Here is an 18,760-nt window from a genome sequence, read left to right on the forward strand (position 1 = left end):
CACAAGAGACAGTGACTGAGCACATGGTGCTGGAAAAATGGCACCCATAGACTTGCTATAAGCAGGCTTGAACAAATGTGAATTGCAAAGAGCCAGTCCTTCAAAATGGCTCCCACCGGACCAACCGGGCCTAAATTTAGAACAGAGCCAACTAGCCATTTGCTGACTAAGAGCCACACATGTACTCTGAGTTCCTGGAATACTGGCACATTTTTATCTGTTGGACAGTTAGCTCTCACCTGAATCAACCAATCAGAGCTCACCTCCTTGGCCAATCAGGGGTGAGTTGTATTAACCAATCAGAGCTCAGCTGTATTGACCAATCAGGGTTCAGCTGTGTCAACCAATCAGAACTAAGTAAGTTTCAAGCCTTTATTTGCATAAACAGACCTGATTGGGAACTTGGGCAGGCACTTTTGCTATAAAACCTGGGCCTTCTCTCTGTTCTCTGGAGTGCACCTTAATTTTTATATCTAGGCAGTTTGGAAATTTTTCAGTGGAATAGTGTCTTTTCTCCACATATTTTTTTCAGAGAACTTGTTCACACAGGGTTGTCACAAACCTTCAGTTTGTAAAAACTACATCTGTAAAGCACAGTAAATGGAAGAGAAATAAAAAAAGGTATGTCAGAATTTAATTCCCGAGTGTGGATGCAGAGAAATAAACACAGATCCTCATTTCCAGGAACCTACAGGCTAACAGATGCAGCTGGCACCCAAAGGAGTCCTCAAGCCCACTTTGCAAGGAGTACGTGAAAGTACTGTGGGGGTCATGGATGGGAGGCAAGGCCAGAAGCGTTTTCACAGAAACATTTTAACGTGGAAATTCGTTTCACAGGACTTCAGGAGACACCCTCAGACCCCATGTAATGCTCCCAGGATCCCAGCAGGGAAGACCCGGGAGCTGCACCAGGGACCAGAACAGCTGGAGGTGGGAGGGAGAAGCGGGCAAACGGGCAGGGGCAATGCTGGACAAATTGAGAGACAGAACACAGAGACGAGACCAGAGGTCAGAGAGGGATAAGCAAATGAAGTACTGTCGAGGAACAGATAAAGAAGTCGCAAAATTTCAGAAGTCGACAAAGGGAATTTCTGAGGAAGGAAGTAGCGGTGGAAAAGAGAGGGAATTAGGCGAGGCACACCACAGGGGAAAGGCACGGTGGGAAAAGGGAGATGCACCCAACAGCCACACTGGGGTCTGAAGGCAGGAGAGGCAGGTGTGTGGAGCAGAATCCGCTTCTCCCGGGTCTACTGGGGAACTTCCCATGTGGGCCTTCGATGCTTGACTCTTGGCGCTGCTCTCCCGTAGCCTTACCCAGCTTAAAGTAGAAACCCTAGGTAGGTCGGCCTCATGGCCCGGGGGGTGCCGTGGGCGCCACCATCTTCCCCAGCCTTGAAGAGCAGGAGCAGTTCTGGGTAGAGGCCTTGGGCTGGCGTGGGGAGAGGGGGCAGTAGAGTTTGGGCCAGCGGCCGCCCTTCTGAGACTGAAGCGGCCGAGGAATTCGCCTTCAGAAGGGCCCCAGGTTGCCTGTGCTGGCGGTTTCCCACGTGCCCATACACCTCCCGTTGGGGCTGCGCGGGCAGTGGCAGACACTCCTCCAACTCCCTCTAATTATCAGCTCCTGGGAGACCCGAGCGTGGCGCCCATCTGTACCCATCGCCAGGCAGGAAATGGGGCTGGCTGGGCATGGACCCCAGACCCTGGGCCAGGGCCTCCTGGCTTGTCCCCGCCTGTGGGCAGCAGGCTGGGCACTGAGGAGCCCCCGACCCCACACGGGTGACCAGGAACGGCGTTCTTAGCAGAGTATTCCAGAACCTACGTCAGGGGGAGGGTGACGCCTGGAGATGGGATTCTTCTGCTTGTCCCTGGAAACTTTGGGAGCCATGGAGGGTTTCATCTGGGGCCAGTGGGAACGTTCCCTGGAGGCCGCTGGAAGACATCGGGAAAGAAGTGACTGTGGGTAGGGAGACCACCTAGGTGGATGCTATGGTCAGGCAGCAAGGGCAGGAGCTGCTGGAGTGAAGGAGGACGATTTGAGATTCAAGAAGGAAGTGGGATCAAAACAAGGAAGCGCCCAGGGAGAGATTGGAACTGAAGGGATGACATGCGGAACTTCGTGACCTCCACAACATGTTTTCCTCCTTTATTTGACCATGTGTATTTTCATTGCTACAACAATGCAGAAAGGAAATGTGTGCAAAATTATGAGTTTCCCGGCTTGAGCCTCTTCATCTCCTGTAACCACACTCCGGGTGGGTAGAGGTCTGCAGGCTGAGTGAGAGAGGAGTGACGTTTTCAAGCACTTTACAGGGAGGTAGAAAGAAATAGGGTTGTTGCGGGTTCCATGCAGAGGTGTAGGCAATATGCCCTTGGCTTGAGGAATGAGGACATGGGAATCAGTAAAGGGTAAGGAGCAGTCCCATGCCAGCCCAAACTACCAACACGTGGCCACTCAGTCCCACTTAGGAATCACATGGATTTCAGAAATACATTCTGTCACATACATATACTGCTATGAGTTTTTGTTTTGTTTTGCCTTCTTTCTCAAAGGATTTGTGCAAAACAACAACAACAACAACAAAAACAAAAGAAAAAACTTTTTTCCTTGGAATACAGGCATATTTGGAGATATTGCAGATTTGGTTCTAGACCATTGCAATAAAGCCAATATCACAATAAAGTGTGCCATACAAACATTCTGGTTTCCCAGTGCACATAAAAGTAATGTCTTCTCCATTAAGTGTGCAATAGTATTATGTCTAAAAAACAGTATGTGTACCTTAATTTTAAAATACTTAATTGCTAAAAATGCCAACATTCATCTGAGACTTCAAAGAATCATAATCTTTTTGCTGGTGGAGGGCATTACCTCAGTGTGGATGGCTGCTGACTGATCAGGGTGGTGGTTGCTGAAGATTAGAGCACCTGTGGCAATTTCTTAAAAGAAGACAACAATGAAGCTTGCCACATCAATTGACAAAAGGTTTCTCTGTAGCATACAATGTTGTTTGATAATGTTTGACCCATAGTGTAAATTCTTTCAAAATTGAAGTCAATCCTCCCAAACTCTGCCACTACTCTATCAAGGAAGTTTATGTAGTATTCTCAATCCTTTGTTGCCATTTCAACAATATTCAGAGTATCTTCACAAGAGTAGATTCCATCTCAAGAAACCACCCATTTCACTCAATCATAAGAAGCAACTCCTCATCTGTTCAGATTTTCTCATGAGATTGGAGCAATTCAGTCACATCTTCAGGCTCCATTTCTAATGCTAGTTCTCTTATTTCCATCACATCTGCTCTAACTGAAGTTACACTGAAGTCTTGAAGCCATCAAACTTACCCATGAGGGTTGGAATCAATTTCTTCCAAACTCCTCTTAATGTTTTATTTTGACCTCCTCCAATGAATCACAAATGTTTTTAATGGCGTCTTAAATGCAGAATCCCTTCCAGAAGGTTTTCAATTGACTTTGCCCAGATCCATGAGAGGAATCACCCTTTATGGTGGCTGTATTCTTACAAATGTATTTCTTAAAATATAAGACTTGAAAGTCAAAATTACTCTTTGATCCAAGGGCTGCAGAATGAGTGTTGTGTTAGCAGATGCAGAAATGACATTAATTTCCTGGTATGTCTCCATCAGAGCTCTTGGGTGACCAGATGCATTGTATTAATGAACTAATGTTTTCAAAGAAATTTTTTTTCTAAGCAGTAGATCTCAACAGTGGGCTTGAGATATTCAGTAAACCATGCTGTAAACAGATGTGCTGTCATCCAGGCTTTGTTTTTCCATTTCTGGACACAGACAATAGATTTAACATACTTCTTTTGTAATTTTTATAGATTTAGGGGGTACAAGTGCAATTGTGTTACCTGGATGTTATATTGCATAGTGGGGAAGTCTGGGATTTTAGTGTATTCATCATCTGAATAGTGTACATTGTATGCAATAGGTAGTATTTCGTCCCTCACCCCCTTCCTCCTTCCCATTTGACATACTTGTTAAGAGCCCTAAGCTTTTTGGAAAAGTAAGCATTGGTGTTAGCATTAAAGTAAGCTTAAAGTCACCAGCTACATTAGCCCCTAACAAAAGAGTTAGCCTGTCTTTGAAGCTTCAAACCAGTCATGGACTTTTCTCTAACTATGAAAGTCCCAGAAGGCACCTTCTTCCAATATAAGACTGTTTGTCTACACTGAAAGTTTGTTAGTGTAACCGCCTTTATCAGTGATCTTAGCTAGATCTTCTGGAAGACATTCTGCACCTTCTGCATTGGCACTTGCTGCCTCACCTTTCACTTTTATGTTAGGGAGATGGCTTATTTTCTTCAACCTCATGAACCAGCCTCTCCCAGCTCCACAACTTTTCTTCTGCAGCTTCTGCACCCTTCAGCCTTCACAGAATTGAAGAAAGTTAGGACCCTGCTCTGGATTAAGCTTTGTCTTGAGAGAATATTGTAGTTTGATATTTTACCCAGAGCAATAAAACTTTATCCATATCAATAGGGCTATTTCACTTTCTTATGATTTCTTTTTTCACTGGGGTGGCACTTATCATATCCTTTAAAAACTTTCCTTTGTGTTTATAACTTTGCTAACTGTTTGGCACAAGAGGCCTGGCTTGTGGCCTCTATTGGCTTTTAATATGCCTTCCTCACTAAGCTTAATCATTTCTAACTTTTGATTTAAAGAGAAATATGTGCGACTTTCACTTGAATGATTAGAGGCCATTGTAGTGTTATTAATTGATCTAATTCAATATTGTTGTATCTCAGGGAACAGAGAGGCTCAAGGAGAGGGAGAGAGATAGGGAACAGCTGGTTAGTGGAGCAGCCAAAGCGCACACACATGCATAAATGAAGTTCACTGTCTTCTGTGGACACTGATCATGGCACCCCAAAAATAGTCACAATAGTAACCTCAAAGATGGCTGATCACAGATCCCCATACCATATCTGATAATGCTGAGAACGTTTGAAATATTGCCAGAATTACCAAAACGTTCCACAGAGACAGGGAGTAAGCACATGCTGTTGGAAAAAAATGGCGCTAGTAGACTTACTGGAGGCAGGTTTGCCAGGAACCCTCATTTTGTAAAAGATGCAGTATCTGCATATGAAGTGAAGCACAATAAAGTGAGGTCTGCCTGTATTTCAGGATGCGTGTCATATAGTTCTTTTTTAATTTTTTTGTAATCCCTTACATAAGTTGTTTCTAAATCAACACTGAAATTTAGCCAGTTTCTCTCTTGATGTCTTATGACAGTGAGAGATAAAAGAATCTATTAATATAACAACCACAGTGACCACTTACGGGATGCTTCACTTGCATGCAGGATTATTGAAGTCACCTTCTCTCCATTTTCTCACTGAATCCCCATAACCACCCTATGAGATGGGTGTCACTGTCCCTGTTGTGTAGATGAAGAAGCCAGGCGCAGAGAGGTTAAATGGCATGCCCCAAACCACCCAGCCACTGAGGGCAGAAGTAGAGGTTCTGGGTTGGGCTCATCCAATTTCCATGCTCTTCCTCCAAACAATCTGTGCAGCTGCCACCAGCAGAAATGGCTTCATCAAGAGTGAAAAGCAGGAACAAAGGCAACAAGTTTTGCCGGTCTTTTGAGTGTTGGTTTTTGTTTTCTTTTCTTTCTTTCTTTTTTTTTTTTTTTTTTTTTTTGAGATGGAGTTTCGCTCTTGTTGCCCAGACTGGAGTGCAATGGCGCGATCTTGGCTCACTGCAACCTCTACCTCCTGGGTTCAAGCGATTCTCCTGCCCCAGCCTCCTGAGTAGCTGGGATTACAGGCATGTACCCCCAAGCCTTGCTAATTTTGTATTTTTAGTAGAGACGGGGTTTCTCCATGCTGGTCAGGCTGCTCTTAAACTCCTGACCTTAGGTGATCCTCCCGCCTCGGTTTTTCACATATCTTGCAGTCCAGACAAGGTATAAATAAACAGTGAAATGGTCATCAGGTCACAGGCGTAGGATTGGGACAAGGAGGAAGAGAAGTGGTGGCAGGATCACACAGACTCTGGGAGGTCAGCACAAGCGTGTGGATCTTCCCTTGCCCTTGACCTGGTGACCTCTCAGTTTGGATTCATCTTCACAAGAGGAAGCATGGGATGTGTTACTGGGACCAAGAAGACTCTGATGCAGGGTCTTAACTTTGGAGACCCAGGCTCTAGCTGAGTGGCGTTGGGCTACTCACAGACTGTGTGCACTTCAGTAGCCTAATGGGTAAAAGACAGGGTGACCAGGGATTTCCATACTGCTCAAGTGAGCACACAGCATCATCTGCCCTCAGGATTAGCTACTTAGATGATCCTGTAAGCTATAGTACTGATTTATATTCTTATTTTGGTCAAAACCTCTTTTCCAACTGGACTCTTAACTGGAGTCTCCTTTTCTGAGAAACGGACAATAATAGCTTCAGCCTCCCCTTGGAGCTGTTTTCTTACTTCCGTGTCACTCAAGTTCATGAGAGTTGGTTGCCTTTCCTTCCCACAGTGGGTCACCCATGTGCCGGGGTCTCTTCCTTGCTAGGCTTGAGTTCTGCTTCTGCTTCTTCCTGTCCTCCCATGCTGGCTACGAGCAACACAATGATGCAGAAAACCCGTAAGGGACACTTGGAACTAAGGGACACATGGAACTGTAGGATATACACATTCCCAGTCACAGTTGCAGATCAAACCGTCTAAAACTTTGGATTCTTCCCAAAACCTGCAGTGTATGTTTCAGGCTGCATTGCTGCAGCTAAAAGTGTGAACTCACACCTTTCCAAATGAGAGCCATGGATTTTCTGCACAGACACATCTGGCACCTTCAGGAGATTCACAGGGGAAACAGTCTGTAAGTAGCAGTTTTACCGGCAGAACCAACAAAAACAGTTTAGAAGCTTGGACACATTGCCCTGAACATTCAATGGCTGTCCTTCCTGAGGGCAATAGTCGCGCCCCAGTGCCAGCTACAATCAGGCTTGGGAACTGGACCTTTGCATCACCGCCGGGTCCACCCAGATTGTTTCCAAGAACAACAGGGGAGCAACCCCAAATGGTGGCCCTCCCTCTTTCTTTTGTTTTGCAGAACAAAAGGGGAGCAACCCAAAATGGTGGCTTTCCCTCTTTCAGGAGAGCTCAGTTTACCTTTGCCTGCCTCCTCTGACCCCGTTCAGACTCAGAAATTTTTATCTAGGCTAAGCCTTCTGCCAAGCCAGAGTTCACAGGTCTCTGGGTTTCTCATCCTCCCAGCCTGGTGCTGCAGGGAAGCGACCAGCAGAGCTATGATTCAGAAAGGTGGGTGAGAGTTTCTACCCAAAGTCAGCCTTGTTCAGCCTCAGCATCTTCCTTGTCTCTTGGTCCTCTTGCTCCAGGAGAAGCCTGTGGTCTCTCCACTGTCCTGACAGTCATGATCCTGGCTCTCCATGGCTGTGTTCACAATGAGCCTCACCCCACCCCAGCCCTACATCAGCAGTTCCTCTTGGTGGCACCACATGACCATGCACACTCTTTTGGTCACGCACAAGAGCCTGTAGGGTCACTGTCTGTCCTCTGCCCTTTGTGGGTTTTCCACTCTTAGTGCTCCCATCCTCAGGTCAGCCCTCCCTAGGGACCCTGTGAGCTGCTGCCTCATTTTCTGGATCTTTGTACTAGAATGTGAGTGGCACAAGTTCCACATCTGTGTCACTTTTGCGCACTGATGCATCTCTGAAGCTTACACATTGCCTGAGATCTAGTAGGTGCTTCATCCACATCTGGCTGATTGAATTGAATTGAACTAGGACCTGTACTTCCACTAAGGTGCTCTGTCTGGGTTTCTGGCCCTTCCAAAATGAGCACGCCCTTCTCCCAGGTTGGAAGAGCTCTGAAGAATCAGCCCTGCACCATCCTCTGGCTCTCCCAGGGTGCATGCTGGGACACAGAGAGCTGCTTGCTTTCCACGTAGTTGGTCAGCTGGCTCTGATTCTGGATAATGTCACCCCTGGCTCAGCAAGCCTGGCTGCTCCCAGCCCTGCAGGGTGAAGGGCAGCTGCATAAGTAATGGTGGCTGCATAAGTGCCTGCTGGCATGTTTCATGTGTTATCCCATTTAATCTCAACAGTCCTAAAAGGATATTGTTTTCCCCATTTCACATATTTTTTTAAAAATCTGAGTTTAAAAAGTATTAAATAAGTTGTTCCAAATCTGCTAGTTTGGTGAGGAACCTTGATTGACACCCAAGTCTGACTCTAAACCTAGGTTATTTGTCCCTTTAGTTTCTACTGGATCTGCTCAGTGTTTCAGCCAGGCAGTCTAAAGCAGTGGTTCTCAAACATTTTTTTCTCAGGACCCCTTTATACACTTAAAAGTGACAGAGGAGCCCAAAGAGCTTTTGTTTATGAAGGTTCTGCTATTGATATTTACTGCATTCAAAGTTAAAAGTGAGGAGCAACATGACAAAACCCTGTCTCTACAAATATATATATATAATATATATATAATTATTATATATAATATATATAATAATTATATATATATATACACACACACGCACACAAAAAAAAGTAGTTGAGTGTGGTGGCACACACCTGTGATTCCAGCTACTCAGGAGGCTGAGGTGGGAGGATCGCATTGAGCCTGGGAGATTGAAGCTGCAGTGAACTATGATCATGTCACCTCACTCCAGCCTGGATGACAGAGTGAGACCCTGTATTAAAAAAAAAAGTGACAAATTTTTAATTTATTAATTCACTTAGAAATAAAAACAATACAACCATTGCCTGTTAACGTTAATAGTTTTATGAAGAACAGTTTTATTTTCCAAAACAAAATATCTAGTGAGAAGAATGACATTGTTTTACATTTTTGCAAATCTCTTTAATGTCCTTAAGAGAAGACAGCTGGATTCTCTGGGCTCCTTTTGCATTCAGTCTGTTGCAATATGTTGTTTTCGTTGTAGGTGTGGAGAAAAACCTAGTTTCACACAGATATAGTTGAAACAGTGAGGAGTATCTTAATACTCTTTTCAGATAATTGTGTGTATTAGTCCATTTTCACACTGCTGATAAAGACATACCTGAGACTGGGCAATTTACAAAAGAAAGAGGTTTATTGGATTTGCAGTTTCACATGGCTGGGGAGGCCTCACAATCATGGTGGAAGACAAGGAGGAGCAAGTCACATCTTATGTAGGTGGCAGCAGGCAAAGAGAGGGCTTGTGCAGAGAAACTCCTATTTTTAAAACCGTCAGATCTCTTGAGACCCATTCACTAGCATGAGAACAGCACAGGGAAGACCCGCCCCCACGATTCAATCATCTTTCACCGAGTCCCTCCCGCAACATGTGGGAATTATGGGAGCTACAAGGTGAGATTTGGGTGGGGACACAGCCAAACCATGTCATTGTAGATATTATTATTTGATACTGCACCAAAACTTGATGCATGGTAGTTTACACTGTTATGTTAAAATTAATTGCTCTATCTGGCACTTTGAATCAATCTTTCCCGCTCTAATGATTGTATATATGTATATACTTTTGTATAATGATTATTATACATCCATCATTTGGAAAGTGCTGGTTCACTGAGTCACACAGACCTTCCCCGTGCACAACTGAAAGCTCCACTGTAGAATTCTGAAAAGATGAAAACAAAAAGCGCAGCTGGGGTCTTCGTATTAAGTTTTGACCTTTCAAACTCCCTCCAGGGTCTCATGGATCCCAGGAGTCCCTGAGCTGCACCTTGAGACCCGCTGGGCTGTAGTATAAATTGAATGATCACTGAATGCAAAGCCCTATGAGAGGATACAAAAGAAATAAAACATTAAGCCCAATATCTTAACATTTAAAAAGAAAAGCACGTGCAATTTGGTATGTGAGTCTGAGGAGAGGCAAATGAAGACCTGAACATATAAGTTATGAAGCAGAAAAAGCCATTCTGGGTCTCACTGTGTGTGTGAGAGTGTGCATGTGTGTGTATGATGTCTGCATCTAACTGTGCTGCATCTACATTGTGATGACTCGATGTTCCCAAGCCACAGAGGCACATTGTGCCAGCCTCTCAGGAGCTGAGGCGTGGCTGGAGAGTTTGGAATGATCAGAGGCCTGTAATGGCCAATGGGAGTGGGGCAGAGAAGAAGCAAGGCTTAGAGGAGGCCTTTAAGGAAAGGCAGGACAGAATGTAGTGGGGAAGTGCAGACCCCACACTGTTGGGACCACAGATTGTTCTTCCTAGTCCTTCTGAAGGAGATGGGGACAGCCTGAAGTATGCTCAGCAAATCAGAGCTGAAAGCAGGCTTCCCGAGGCCACTCTAGGCCTGAAATGGCACTTGACCATGTTGACCAGACAGAGCTGAGAATGTACCTTCAAGTGACAATGACGTGCAAAGGTCCACTCCCCTGATTGGCTCTGTCATCTTGAACCATTTGTTTTTTCTTTTTTAGATAACATGTTTTATTGAAGTGTAATTTATATGCAGTAAAATACACAAATCCTTGATGTATATAGCTCTATAACTTTTTAATATAGGATTCTTGAATATTCACCAAGACAAAGACAACTTTCTGTTGCTCCAGAAAGTTTCCCTTGCTCCACCTTACTCAACACCACTCTGCCCCTGCACTCAGGGGAAACCACTGTTCTGACTTCTGTCACCACAGATGAATTTGATCCATTCTTCAACCTCGTCATACAGTATGTATGCATGTCACATTTGAGAGTCATCATGTTGTTGCCCTTGTCAGTGGGGCATGGTTTTTTGTTTGTTTGCTAAGTTGTACTCCACATGAATAGACCAAAATTTGTTCCTCCATTTTCCTGTAGATGGAATGTTGGGTTGTATATGGTTTGCTGCTATAATCATATGTAGATACTGTGGACAGAGGATATGCATTTTTTTCTCTAGGATCTAACTGCCATAGCTGAATTGCATCCACCCCCACCAAAACAAAAATGAAAACATTCATAAGTTGAAGCCCTAATCTTCCAATTAGATCGCTTTGGGGTGGTTGGAGATAGGGCCTTTGGGAGGTAATTAGGCTCAGATGAGGTCATGAGTGTGGGCCCTCATAATAGGATTAGTGCCCTTCTAAGAAGAAACACCAAAGCCCTCACTTCCTCTCTGTTTCTTCGCCATGTGAGGACACAGTGAGAAGACAGTGAGAAGTCTGCAAGCCAGGTAAAGACACTCACCAGGAGCTGAATCAGCCAGTACCTTGACCTTAGACTTTCCAGCCTCCAGAACTGTGAGAAATAAATGTCTGCTGTAAAGTCCCCAGTGTATGGTGTTCGTTACAGCAAACAGACTAAGTCTTGACTAAGGAGACTAAGACACATGGCAGGTGCCTTGGTGTTATATATAACAAATATTTGTTAATTTGATTTTATTTGATCTGTATTTCAAAGGCAATGTCAACATCAAATGACAATCTAGAGGGAAAAATGTACAATGAAAATATTTTTAAAAACAGTACTCCTTGTTATTGATGATGTTTTATTTTAAAAGGAAATATGCAATTTAAGTAATTTAAGGAAATGTGATGCACAACGGTCCACTGGGCAAAGGACTTAAGTGGACATTTCTCCAAAGATGATGTACAAATAGCCAACAAAAGTGTGAAAAGACACTCAACACTGCTAGCCATTAGGGCAATGCAAACCAAAACCACAATGAGATATCACTTCATACCCATTAGGAAGGCTATTATTAAGGGAAAAAAAATGAGAAAACAACATGCGTTGGTGAAGATATAGAGAAATTTGATCCCCTGTGCACTGTGAGTGGGATTGTAAAATTGTGCAGCTATGGAAAACAGTATGGTGGTTCCTGAAAAAATTAAGAATAGAATTGCCATATGATCCAGCAATTCCACTTCTGAGTATGTATCCAAAAGAATTGAAAGCAGGATCCAGAAGAGATATTTGCACACCCGTGTTCATAGCAGTATTATTCACAGTAGTTAAGAGTTAGAAGAAACCCAAGTGTCCATGGAGGGATGAATGAATAAACAAAACGTGGTACCTACGTACAATGGAATTTTATTCAGTCTTGAAAAGAAATTTTAACACATGCTATATAGCATGGATGAACTTTGAGGACATGATGCTAAGTGAAATAAACCAGTCAAAAAAGACAAATACTGTATGATTCCGCTTATATGAAGTATCTAGAGTACTCAAATTCATAGAAAAAGTGGAATGGTGGTTTCCAGGGACTGGGGCAGGGGTAAATGGTGAGTTGTGCAATGGGTACGGAATTTTAGTTTTGCAAGATGAAAAACTTCTGGAGATCAGTAATGTGAATTTATTTAACTCTATTGAACTTCACACTTCAAGGTGACATTTTTAAACCACATTTTTAAAAAATTGAAAACAAACCCAGAGATAAAAGCCTTACCTCTGAAATCAGGTGAGCTAACGATGAAGGTAAGATTGGTGATCAGTTCATATGTTTAAGGGAATTGTTCGAACTAGCTGGAGAGTGGCTTCTTGGTATTCTTGCAAAGCACATCCGAGTGGCATCCAGACTCGAATGGGCCATGCTCAGGCCCAACGCTAGCATGATTCTTGAGTCATTAGGAAGGATTCCTCACTATGGAGACCCCTGTCTTCTGGTCCCTCTGGTTTGCAGGTGGGGATGAACTGGAGGAATAAAGCCACGTTGTCCACGGGACATGTGTCCCTAGAACTTCCCAGGAGCAAAGACAATGGTGGAGGGAGACTCAGGGCCAAGCCCGCCAGGGTGACCCACAGGGTGGATGATGTCCCTGGGAAGGCAGGGCACCCTGGGCTTCTTGAGAGAGGAGAGGCAGGAGCAGAGTAGAATACCAAGAACCAGCCGGACCCTGGGGTGGGGACTGGGTCTTTCGCAGACCCTGCTTCCGTGGAGCTCTCTTCTGTAAAAGTGACCAACTGGGCTCAGAGTTTTAACTTGCCCTTGGTAGCCTGAGGCCACTGTAACTGTCATGGGCCAGAAGTGCTATAAAAACCTGATGAGTGTTTGGATTGAAGGTGTACCCATAGATGGGAAGAGAGGAGCTGTTCCTGTTCGGGGATCCTGATGTCTTCACACACTTGCCTGACCCCTACTCCTGAAGCTCCTTGGTCATCATATCATATAGAGGACTTGCAGACCTGTGCTATGGCCAGAGGGGCTGGGCATGGCCCTTGCTTCACTTTCCCAGAATGAATTCATCATCCTGGCAGTAAAAGAGAAAAGAGGTGGGGCGCCTGCTGGGCTGGGCTGGGCTAGGCTGCGACTGTTCTGGAGGAAGGGAAGAAGACCGGTGGCCTCAGACGATGGACATGGACTGCGAACTTGGCTGGGCCTCTGCTTTGTCGTTTGGGTCATGCTTTCCTTTCCTCTTGGGAGACATTAAATGGGAGCCTAGGGGGCGGAAGCATCAAGTGGTGCCGTTTCCTCCCTTCAGAGCCAACCCTGCTGGGCTTCTCGGGTCAGATCAGCCCTGGCCCGGGGTCAGCCCGGCGGGGAAAGCAGCCCCCCTCCGCTGGCGACCTCAGAGCTCTCGGGCACAGCCCCGCGCACCTGCCCCGCGCACCTGCCCCTCCCACGCTCGCCCAGCGCGCCTGCCGGGTCCGCACCTGCACCTGCCATTTGCCTGACTGGCCGCGCACCCAGATGGCCCGCCCCTGCCCGACACGACCGCTGCCCGCCCCTTGCCTTCCTGACCCGGGGCTCCGGTGGCTGCTGTCGCCTGGGAGCTGCCGCCAGGGCCAGGAGTGGAGCGGCACCTGGAAGATGCGCCCGTTGGTCAGCGGTGAGTGCGCCCCCGCCTCGGGGCAGGGGTAGGGGCGGGAAGGAGGACACCGGGGGGAGGGTCGCTTCCTGGCCCTGCCTGGGACCCTCCAAACTGAGCAAAAGGGTGAGAGCTGGCGCTTGGCGCCGAGGCTAGTCTTAGACCTGGGATCAGGAACGTGGGAAGCGATTCCAGAGGGGGCGAACAGTGGTGGTTTCTAGCAGGGTTCCCCGACCTTGTGTCTCGCGCTCGCTGGGCCTATTCCTGCCGCCCCAGCCGGGGTGCATGGGGTAGGAGAGGAACCTGGAATGTAACATTGTAACATTTTACTTGGAAAGTAGGTTGGAGGGGAGCCCAGGCACAGCCCCGCACCCCTCCCGGGCTCCCCACGCTTCTCCTTCCTGGAGAGGGTACATGCCTGCCCGCGCCCCTGACCTCGCACGCCAGGTAGGGGCTGGCCTCTGCCAGTTGATAAGGCTGTTTTTTTCCCCCATTTTTCAAACGACTTGACACTAGACAATTTGGAAAAATAGGAAAAAGGAAAGAAGAAACCCATTATTTTGACCAGTCATCGCCGTTTCTTGCAGTCTGTCTTAGCTGTGCCTCAGTCCTCTGTCACTTTCCTGTCACAGGCCATCTCGGGTCCTGGTGTCCACTGCCCTGGCCTCTGTCACACATGCCCTTTCTAATTGGTTTTGCGGGTCTCCTCCTATAATCTGAAGAATGTGGATTCCTCCTGGAGCGACGCAGCCTGGCTGTGTGAAATGGAAGGTTCAGAAGTGGGAAGTTCTCTGGGCCTCTTCGGTAGATCACTTCCTGGTCTGGGATCTCAGGTCCTCTGTGGTGACGGTGTTGGACTAAACCATCGCCATTCCTGCCAGCACCAGCATTCTGGTGGTGATCACACTCCAGCAAATTCTAAATGCTGTCTTTTCTGCACCATTCCCAAATGTAGGAAAGCCGCATTTTCAGATTTTTGCTTTGTGTAAAATATTCATATTTTCCTTAAAAACTATGAATGACACTGTTTTTGATAACTTGTGTGGATTGTAGGAGAGGTATGTATCTCCTTCCTTAGGGCACCAACTTTCATTATAGCTATTCTGGAAGAGTGTTTTCCATTATTTCTGTATTGTATAATTATTATTTCCTGGTGACTTATGGACAATACTGAATATGATTACATTGCTTTCCCTCACTTTTGATTTTATGAACTAAAGATCAGGAGACATTCTTGGAGTGGGCGTTGTCCTGGACGCTTCTGTCCAGTGCTGGGTTTGCTCCAGGCAGACGTTCCCAGGAGGGACATTCAGACTGAATGGAAGGAGCAAGTTGAGCCGCCACCATGCCTTCACCTGCAGGGCCTGGTAGTGGGTATCTTAATGCCTTGAAATGGGCATTGGCGTATGGACAGTCAAGGCGGGTTATGCTGCACACCTGCTGTGGTGTTTCAGAGTGGCCCTTCCTAGCACTTCTGCCAAAAAGCCCTCCTGCCCAGTGCCCAGGACAGTGATGACAGTGGACACTGAGGCCAGCAAAGCCTAGGATCCCAAAGACAGTGAGTCCCAAAATACGGACCATCCACCCTCAGCAATCCTGGCCTCTCAAGTACAAAAGGTGTGGGTGTGGCCTTCATGGTGAGGTGATCTGAATACATGTTGGCAAGGCAGCAGTGACAGCAGCTTCCCTGTCCTCATTCAGGTTGAAGGAAATCCCATCAATAGAAGTGGATCCTAGGGCCTGACATTGCCCTTTTTAGGTGGCCCTTGGATTGGAGGGAGGGAGAGAGCCCTAAAATCCTCCTAGCTGTAACCCGGTGTCATATCCATTTGGTTTCAGGATTACTTTCTTTCTGGCACTTTTTAGATGTTTATTGTTTACAGACAGGGTCTTGCTCTGTAGCCCAGACTGAAGTGCAATGGAGTGATTATAGCTCACTGCAGCCTTGAACTCGTAGGTTCAAGTAATCCTCCTGCCTCAGCCTCCTGAGTAGCTGAGAGTACAGACACATGCCACCATGCCCAGCTAATTTTTTTAAACTTTTTGTAGAGATGGGGTCTTGCTATGTTGCCTAGGCTGGTCTTGAACTCCTGGCCTCAAGTTGAACTCCTGGGCTCCTCGGCTTTCCAAAATGCTGAGGTAACAGGTGTGAGCCACTGCCCCCAGTTTCTGGCTCTTAAGTGAAGCAGCCAGGGCGCTCCTGAGACCCCTGTGGATCTCAGAGTGGGGATTGGCTGGGACACGTGCACGTGCACCCACACACATTCACACAGAGGCAGACACACTAGAGGTGAGTCTCTTAGGAGAAAGTTCACTGGCTTTCCTCCTGTGCTAAGAACAGCCTTTGCTCTAACACTCATCCTGTCTGCTGCTCAGCAAGCACAGTGGAAGACATTTCCATGAGCCGATGATGACTTTATTACCTTACGGGGAAAGGCAGGATCCTGGTTACAAAATCACAGAAGTGTTCCTGGACTCTGTACTTCCTGCCCTGCCTCTGAAGCTGCTGGGTCTCCTCCCCTTGGGGCAGGCCCACCGGGGCTCCAGGAGTTGTCTTAGTGGAGGCCCTGGGCTCCCAAGCTTTCTTCTTCCCAAGTGTGTCCCAGCTTAGGGGCTGATTCTTCCCTGCTGCCCGGTGTCTGAGCCTCTGTCTTGACAGGCTGCTTTGGCTCCTGCCCATCCTGCTTTCACTCCCAGGACTGAGCTCTGATTGCTGGTGTTCAACCCACAGAGAGGCTGTGCCACAGCTCACCTGGTGCTATGTTGGGGCTGAATTGTGCCTCCCCGCACAACTCCCCAACCCCCTTTACATGTTGTCATCCTAATCCCTGCCCAGTATCTCAGAATGCGACTGGATCTGGAGATAGGGTTGTTAAAGAGGTATTTCAGGTATAATGAGGTCATCAGGGTGAGCCCTAATCCAGTCTGATTGGTGACCTTATAAGGAGGAGATGAAGACACACACAGAGGCCCTGTGAGGACACAGGGAGAAGACACCATCCACAATCCAAGGAGAGAGGCTCAGAGGAACCTTGATCTTGGACTTCCAGCCTCCAGAATCTTGAGAAAATAAATTTCAATTTCAATTTTTTTTTTTGTAAAAGATGATGTCTTGCTGTCACCCAGGCTGGAGTGCAATATTGCAGTTGTAGCTCCCTGCAACCTCAAAGTTCTGGGCTCAGGCAATCCTGCCTCAGCCTCCTGAGTAATTGGGACTACAGGTCTGCATCACCACACCTGACTATTCTTTTAAAATTTTTCTGTAGACATGGGGTCTCATTATGTTGCCCAGGATGGTCTCAAACTCCTGAGATCAAGCCATCCCTCCACCTTGGCCTCCCAAAGTGCTGGGATTACAGGCATGAGCTATTGAGCCCAGCCTAAATGTCTATTGTTGAAGCCTCCCAGTTTGTGTTAGTTTGTTACAGCAGCCTGAGGAAATGATGCTGCCTGCCTGGATTTTGTCTGTCACGTCCTGGCTACTATGTCCTGCCCTCTCTCTCGTGGCTAGGATACTGCTGTGACTTTGTGCTAGACCTGAGCACAGGCTGCTGGTCCAGCTTACCACCCATCTTCTGATGATGGGCCGACCCCAGTGCCGGCGGCTGGATCTGCCTCCGGACTCTAGGTCATGGCTTCTCCCAGCCAGGTGCATGTTGTAATCTAGACTGTCCCCAGCCTAGAGGCCATTGGATGCGCCCCTCACCCAAAGCACAGATACTCTCTAGTCTTCCTGGGAGTCCTGAAAAGTGTCCCAGAAGAGAGCTCCCTGCCACACCAGGACCCGCCATGGGCTAGCTACCTACCCTTCTTCTTGTGAGGACACTTGGCTTATTTATTTTCCATTTTCTTCTCTGTCATGTCCACCTATTTGTTTTTGTTCAGCTGAGGCCATAGTTACCTCTTCCTTTGTGTAGCGTCTTGTTACATATTCAAAAGGTAGATAATGTTCCTTTTCAACCTGCTCCAAGCTAAACAGCAGCTTGTTGCTCAGGATCTCAGGTGTGGCGTGTTGTCTAGAAGAGCCTCTGAACATTGTCTGGTTAGCCAGTTTCCTTCTTCAAATACAACACTTGGATGAAATAGTCCAGCTGTGACCCACATGCACAGGATACAGGGGGCGGTCCTTGCCTTTGTCACAGCTGTTGTCATAGCCCACTCTGCACTCTGTGTTCATCCAACAGAATTTTCTGGAACATCAGTGACCCACACAGTGTCCCAGGCATGCTGCGTGGCCGTGGAGGGAGGCTTCTGTGGCATCTGTGTGGGCGCTGTGGCTGGGCTGCGTAGGGAAGAGCACCCTCTAGGCAGAGACCACTGTTGCAGAGGAGTGAGCCCGGGAGTGTAGCGCCCACAGGTGGCTGAGCACAGCCGTTGGCGCTGCTGCAGGAGAGGGACCTGCAAGCTCACACCTGTCTCATTTTGTTTTCTGTGTCTGGTTTAACTACTTTGAGATGCCCCTCCAGTCCTAGAAACTGCACTGATCACACTGCCTTGGGCCTCTCCCCAGAGGAAACCACCTATGCTTACTAGTCTAACAATCTTAGCAGTTTGGAAATTCAAATTTTAAAAATGGTGTTGAACTATGCACTCAAAAAAGCAAAACAAAGCAAAACCCCAAGGCTAACCAGAAACATCTCCTTCCATCCCCATGGCTCCCTCTGCCGAAGCGCTGGGCCTCCAAGCACAAGCACACGCTGCCTTGGTGCAGTACAGCCAGTGCATGAGCTGGGGACAGCTGGGTTCCTGAGAAGGGAAGGACGATCCCTAGGTGCTGGAAGTCCAGCTGAGGTCCAGAGCTGCACCCTGGGTGGGTGGAGGGGTGGGGCCCATTGTTGGGTCCTTCAGACTCGACATTCCCTTTTCTTCCTTTCCTTTTTCCTCCTTTCCTCATTTCCCCTTCACTTACTTTCTTCTTTCCTCCCTGTCTCTCTCCCTTCTTCCTTCCTTCTCTTAATTCTTAGGACTGTACCTATTAGCACATACTTAAATGCATTAGGCACATACACCATGACCCATCCTACTCAGGG

The 18,760-nt window shown here is 47.0% G+C and overlaps 1 protein-coding gene across 4 annotated transcripts in view; it reads left to right on the plus strand.

Annotated features, from left to right (window-relative positions):
• BACE2 (beta-secretase 2) overlaps nt 1–18,760 on the plus strand; it is a 196,984-nt gene that overhangs the window by 129,554 nt on the left and 48,670 nt on the right. The window contains exon 1 of one of the 4 annotated variants that reach the window (XM_009202228.4): nt 13,232–13,751. The exons of the other annotated variants lie outside the window; for them this stretch is intronic. Within the exon in view, the coding sequence (XP_009200492.1) occupies nt 13,613–13,751 (139 nt within the window). The 5' untranslated portion in view covers nt 13,232–13,612. Of the gene's footprint in view, nt 1–13,231; nt 13,752–18,760 lie in introns of those variants that run through there. 4 annotated transcript variants of the gene reach the window in all.

The sequence above is a fragment of the Papio anubis genome, chromosome 4 (genome assembly GCF_008728515.1).
Source record: "Papio anubis isolate 15944 chromosome 4, Panubis1.0, whole genome shotgun sequence".
Lineage (NCBI taxonomy): Eukaryota > Metazoa > Chordata > Mammalia > Primates > Cercopithecidae > Papio > Papio anubis.